Source organism: Phaseolus vulgaris, chromosome 5 (genome assembly GCF_051622355.1).
Source record: "Phaseolus vulgaris cultivar YP4 chromosome 5, ASM5162235v1, whole genome shotgun sequence".
NCBI classification, from domain to species: Eukaryota; Viridiplantae; Streptophyta; class Magnoliopsida; order Fabales; family Fabaceae; genus Phaseolus; species Phaseolus vulgaris.
In genome coordinates, this window is record NC_143502.1 from 10,570,770 (window position 1) to 10,577,058 (window position 6,289).

Genomic DNA, 6,289 nt, shown 5'->3' on the forward strand with positions numbered 1-6,289 from the left:
CAAAGAGAGTATACTTGTTAGAATTGAAATCACTAGTTTTCTTGTTGCCATACCTTTCTTTGTTGGCTTCTTTGTTGTGATTTCTCTTCAAAAATCTATTAAACTTCTTGGACAGCAAACTAAGGTTTTCTTCTTCACTTTCGTCACTTGATTCTTGCTTGCTTTTGTGCTTGGCAGCTTTCAAGGAAATGCTTCTCACATGCTTGTCTTCACTCTCTTGAACATTGAATCTATTCATTTCTAACTCATGTTCTCTAAGCTTACCAAATAAAGAAGCCGTAGTCGAGGATGTCAAATCTTTTGACTTAGAAATTGTTGTCACCTTTGGTTGCCATGATCTATCAAGACACTTGAGGATCTTGATATTTAGCTCTTCTTTATCAAAGGTTTTCCCAAGGCTCATAAGGTGGTTGATGATGTGGGTGAACCTTTTTTGTACTTCAGCGATTGACTCACCTTTAAGCATTTCTAAACATTTCATATTCCTGAATTAGAGTATGCTTTCTAGCTCTATTCACATCATTGGTTCCTTCATGAGTCACCTCCAAAGTGTCCCACATCTCCTTGGCCGAAGAGCATTGAGAAATCCTGAAAAATTCATCCAAATTCAAGGCAGATGTTATGATGTTCTTAGCAATACAATCAAATTTGGCCTTCTTGTTTTCAGAATCAGTCCATTGAGACCAAGGTTTTTCAACAGAAGATCCATCTTTTTCAAATTTTGGAATAAAAGGACCATTTTCAATTGCATTCCAAATTCCCTTGTCAAAAGATTCAACAAAGATTTTCATCCTAACTTTCCAGAATTGGTAATTCAAACCACAGAAAATAGGTGGTCTGTTGATTGATGCGCCCTCTCCAAAAGGTAGTCTTTCAGCCATTGAAAAAACATTTTAGGATCAAACTTGAGTATTTTTCAACTACCAAGCTCTGATGTCAACTGTTAGAAAGTATGGCTCTAAACTAGAGGGGGGTGAATGGTTTAAAGGGTGTTTTCGCAAACTTTTTATGATAGAATGAAATTCTTTGCAAGAAACCAGATTTAGGAATTCAGTTTGCCAAGAACAAAGCTAAAAACAGAAAAAGCAACAGAAAAACAATCGGTTGTTTATACCAGTAATATAACAACAACTAAAATTAAAGAGTTTAAGCAAGAGAGAATTGCACAAACAAATTATATTGGTTCACTCTTAACCCAAGAGCTACATCCAGTTTCCCATAAACCACTGGGGAATCCACTAGGTAATCAAATCCAGATTACATACACACATCACCAAAGAAGTGACCTTGATCCCCTCAAGACACACACTTCCTTTGGCTTAGCACATACACCACCAAGAATGTTGATCTTGACAACCTCAAGAGCACACAACCCTTCTTGACTTTACAACACCAGAATGTACACAAATCACAGAACGAATCACACTATTGCAGAATCAACTGAAATCAATACAGAGTAATCATATACCACTTCTCTCTTGAATAACCAAAGCTCAAGTTCAAACTCAAATATTTTCAAAACTCTTTGAAAAACTCAAATATGTTTTTCTTTCTTGTTGTTTGTTATAAAATATTAACAAACTATTTATAGTATTCAAATCTTGGTCAAAGCATTTAAAGCATGAGCGTATTCATTATGAAAAAGCTCTTTTAACAAACAAAATTGTTTTCTATTAGGATTCCAAACAAATAATCGGTTGAAATAGCGAATCAATCGGTTGTTTGGGTTTGATAGCAAGTCAACCATCCAAAACAGTTTTCAAACTTTTTCAAAAACACCTAAGTATAAAACAATCGGTAGGTTCTTTTTCACTTAGTTTGAAAAACACTTTAATCTTAATTTTGAATAGATAAGGATCATCCCATACATAGTGATTAGCATCTTTAAAGAACTTTTTCTTTTGATGCCATCCAAAATCTTCAGGAACTACTCCTGCAGCGTTAAAATTTGCCAAATCTGCAAACCATGGCCTTTCTTGAATTGCAAGGAGTTTTTCATCAGTAAACTCATCTATCACTTCTGATTCAAGTGCAGTTATTTCCCCATTTGCAAGTCTTGATAGGAGATCTGCCACATTGATTTCACTGCCCTTTTTATCCTATATTTCTAAATCAAATTCCTGCAGTAGAAGAATCCATCTTATTAGTCTTGGCTTGGAATCTGATTTTGTCAACAAGTACCTAATTGCAACATGGTCAATAAAAAAAATCACTTTAGAACCAATAAGGTAAGATCTAAATTTTTCAAGTGCATACACTATAGCAAGCAATTCTTTTTCAGTAGTAGTATAATTACTTTGAGCATCATTTTAGACTTTACTTGCATAATGTATCACATGAAAAAATTTCGCTTTTCTTTGCCCCAATACTGCTCCTACTGCATAATCACTAGCATCACACATGAGTTCAAAATGATAAAGCCAATTAGGTGCAGTGATTATGGGTGCAGAAATGAGTTTTGTTTCAAATTCTTAAAAGTATTTAAATATTTTTCCTCAAAATTAAATGAAGTATCCTTATTCAGTAAATTGCAGAGAGGTTTTGCAATCTTTGAAAATCCTTGATGAATCTCCTGTAAAAACCAGCGTGACCCAGAAAACATCTAATTCCTTTGATCTTGACTGATGGAGGTAGCTTTTCAATAACTTCAACTTTGGCACTATCTACCTCAATCCCTTTGCTAGAGATTTTGTGTCCTAAAACTATACCTTCTCTCACCATAAAGTGAAATTTTTCGCAATTGAGGACAAGATTGGTCTCCACACACCGTTTTAGTACGGTATCTAAATTCTTCAAATAAGAACTAAAAGTAGCTCCATAAACAGAAAAATCATCCATGAAAACTTCAATGCCCTTTTCTAACAGATATGCAAAAATAGCAAACATGCATATTTGAAAAGTTGTTGGGGCATTACACAGTCCAAATGGCATCTTTCTATATGCAAAAATACCAAAATGACAAGTGAAAACAGTGTTCTCCTGATCTTCTGGATTTACAACAATCTGATTATAACCTGAATAACCATCCAGAAAGTAGTAATAAGCTTTGCTTGTCAATCTCTCCAGTATTTGATCCATGAAGGGTAATAGAAAATGATCTTTTCTTGTGGCTTGATTGAGTTTTCTACAATCAATACACATCCTTCAACTTGTGACTGTTCTTGTTGGAATTTACTCATTTTTGTCATTATGAATTACTGTCATGCCACCTTTCTTTGGAACTACTTGCACAGGACTGACCTAGGCACTATCTGATATAGGATAAATCATCCCTGCTTCCAACAGCTTCTGAACTTCTTTCTTTACCTCTTCCTTCATAGGTTTGAAGTCTTGTTCCATGTGAATTTTGTGCATACAATAAGAAGGACTTATTCCTTTCAAAATAGATAGAGCCCATCCTATTACTCATTTCTTTGACTTTAACACTTTCACTACTTCCTCTTCTTCTTCTGCTGTTAGAGAGTTGCTGATAATGACTGGTTTCTTCCCATTTTCTGCCAAAAAAACATATTTCAAATGAGCTGGTAGTTGTTTCAATTCTATCTTCCGAGGTTGAGAAATTTCTTCTTTGATTAGATCTTGCTTTTGACTAGCATCATAAAGAATCTCTTTAGGCTTATCTAACTCTTCAACATAGTCCAACATTTCTTTTCTTTCCCCTTCATCTATGTCTTCAATACTACCCATGATAACTTTCATTAAAGGTTCAACTGTTAAACATTATTTTTGAGTTTCAAAACAAATATCATCAATCACATCCACTCTGAAAAACTTTTTTTAATCATTTGAATCCTTCATTGCTTCAAAAACATTAAAGCTTACTTCTTCATCTTGAACACAAACCTTTAATTTTCCTTTGTCTACATCAATTCTAACTTTGGCAGTTTTCATAAATGGTCTTCCCAATATCAAAGGTACTTCAGCATCTTCTTCAATATCCATAACAACAAAATTTACTGGGAAGAGAACTTTATCCACCTTTACCAACAAATCTTCAACTATTCCATGTGAATATTTGATTGATCTATCAGCCAACTGCAAAGTCATTATTGTTGGTCTCACTTCTACATCTCCAATTTTCTTCAATATTGATAAAGGCATCAAATTAATACTAGCTCCAAGATCCAATAATGCCTTTCTAACAGTGAGATTTCCTATGGAAGTTGGCAAAGTGAAACTCCAAGGATATCTAAATTTCTGTGGTAATGATTTTTGAATTATAGCACTGCATTCAGCTTCCAATTCAACTATCTCCTGGTCATTGAATTTTCTTTTCTTTGTCAATAATTCCTTCATGAATTTAGCATATGTAGGCATCTGCTCTAAAGCTTTAGTAAAAGGAATGTTAATTTGCAGTCTTTTGAGAATATCCATAAATCTTGCAAATTGTTTTTCTTTGAAGGAGCATGTGGATAATGTTGAACAAGATGTTTTGATGTCTCCAAATCCAAGAAGGAAAGCTTGAAGACCTTGTTGCTGGGTGTGTGTGTGTTGTCTAGTTGTTTGAAACTTGTTAATTCACTCCTTAAGATGATCCAAGTTCATTTGAATCTTTAACCTTTTGAAAAGATGTGTTTTCTAAAAAGCTGTCAAAAATTTAACAGGTTGTTTTTCAAAACAACAGGTTGTTTTACCTTAGTAGTTTTTGAAAAACTTGGTTGACTTTGCTGTCAAACCAAAACAATCGATTGTTTTGACAAAACAACTGATTGTTTTCCTGCAAACCTTAACAAACTTTTGTTAAGCGGTTTTAATATATTTTAGATGATCCTAACTAACTTGGCTCCTTTATTAAATGTTTTTGACCACTTGATGGGTCTATATAAAGGTGGTTTTACGCTCCTAATCTTAGAGTAATAGAAAGAGTTTATCAAAACATTTTTTCCAAGATTTGAAAGAGCTTTGGATCATTCTTAAGTGTGTGGAATAGGATTGGGTTGTATTTCTGAACTTTACGCTTTGTAATACCCAGGTGTATTCTATTCCCTTCTTCCTTGATTACTGTATTTTTGTAGTTGTGTTACCAAGGAGTGTTGTGTGTTATTGAGGTGTTCAAGATCAACATTCTTGGTGTGGTTTGCCAAAGGTAGTGTGTTTCTTAAAGGGTTCAAGGTCACTACTTTGGTTTGTGGTGTTTGTAATCTGGTTTTGATTGCATAGTGGAATACCGAGTGGTTTCTGGGGACTGGATGTAGCTTTTAATGTAAGAGTGAACCAATATAAATTGCTTGTGTGCTTATCTCTTACCCTTAACTCTTTAAATTCTGTTTTTAAGTTGTTTTTATAAACTGCTGATAAAAACAACCGATTGTTTCGACAAAACAACTTATTGCTTTTCTGATATCATCATAAAACATTTTTGGGTATTTGTTTCCTTAATTCTTTTCTCTGTAATTCAGCATTGATTTTCATTATACCTTCAAAGTTTGCTAAAATCCATCTTAAACAAATCACCCCCCCCCCCCCTCTCGTTTAAGGCCATACATTCTAACAATTGGCATCAAGAGCTTGGTTCTTGAAAGATATTCAAGTTTGATCATAAATCTTTTTTCTATAGCTGAAAAACTACCTTTTGGGGAGGGTACCTCAATTAACAGACCACCTCTGTTTTGTGGACTGAATTATCAATTATGGAAGGTTAGAATGAAATTCTTTGTTGAATCTATAGATAGAAAAATCTGGAATGTTATTACGAATAGCTATATCATGCCAATATCAAAAAGTGTTTCTTCTGAAAGAGAACATCTTGATTGTGTAGCTATGAACATCATTGTATCTGCACTTGATTCTAATGAATTGCTCAAGGTTTCAGAATGTAGTTCTGCCAAAGAAATGTGGAATACCCTTGAAGAGTATCACAAGAATCCAAGGAGTGCCTTGATGGACAAAGAAGAATCTTCTGCTGAATCTTTCTCTTTAGAATCCAGAAAGGAGGTTTGTCTTATGACTAAAGAAGAATCTGGATCAAGTCAAGCAAGAAGGAAAAGAAAGAAAAATAAAAAAGAAGCCAATATGTGTTTGATGGCCAAAGAAGAAGATGATGCAAGTAGTGTAAGTTCTTGTACTTCTTTAAATGCTGAAAATTATAGTCAACTTCTTCAAGCCTTTAATGAAACTCACAAGGAAGCTAATAGGTTGGCCCTTTTAAATAAATGGTTGAAAGATTTGAACAACTCATTGGAAAATAGAGTCAAGATCTTGGAAGAAGAGTTGAACAATTCAAACACTGATTTTGAAAATTTGGAAATGATTTACCAAAACTCTTCTTGTAAGTGTGTTGATTCAATTT

General features: G+C 33.9%; 1 protein-coding gene across 1 annotated transcript; it reads right to left on the reverse strand.

Moving 5' to 3' along the window:
* Positions 1–3,777: 3,777 nt before the first annotated feature.
* LOC137833960 (uncharacterized) lies at positions 3,778–4,374 on the reverse strand. The gene has a single exon (XM_068642031.2). It carries the CDS (start codon positions 4,372–4,374, stop codon positions 3,778–3,780), a length of 597 nt encoding a protein of 198 aa, XP_068498132.2.
* Positions 4,375–6,289: the final 1,915 nt, after the last annotated feature.

What these genes read in the sequence shown, in the direction of transcription:
- LOC137833960 (XM_068642031.2), bottom strand. Translation starts at nt 4,374, where the DNA reads ATGGATATTCTCAAAAGACTGCAAATTAACATTCCTTTTACTAAAGCT.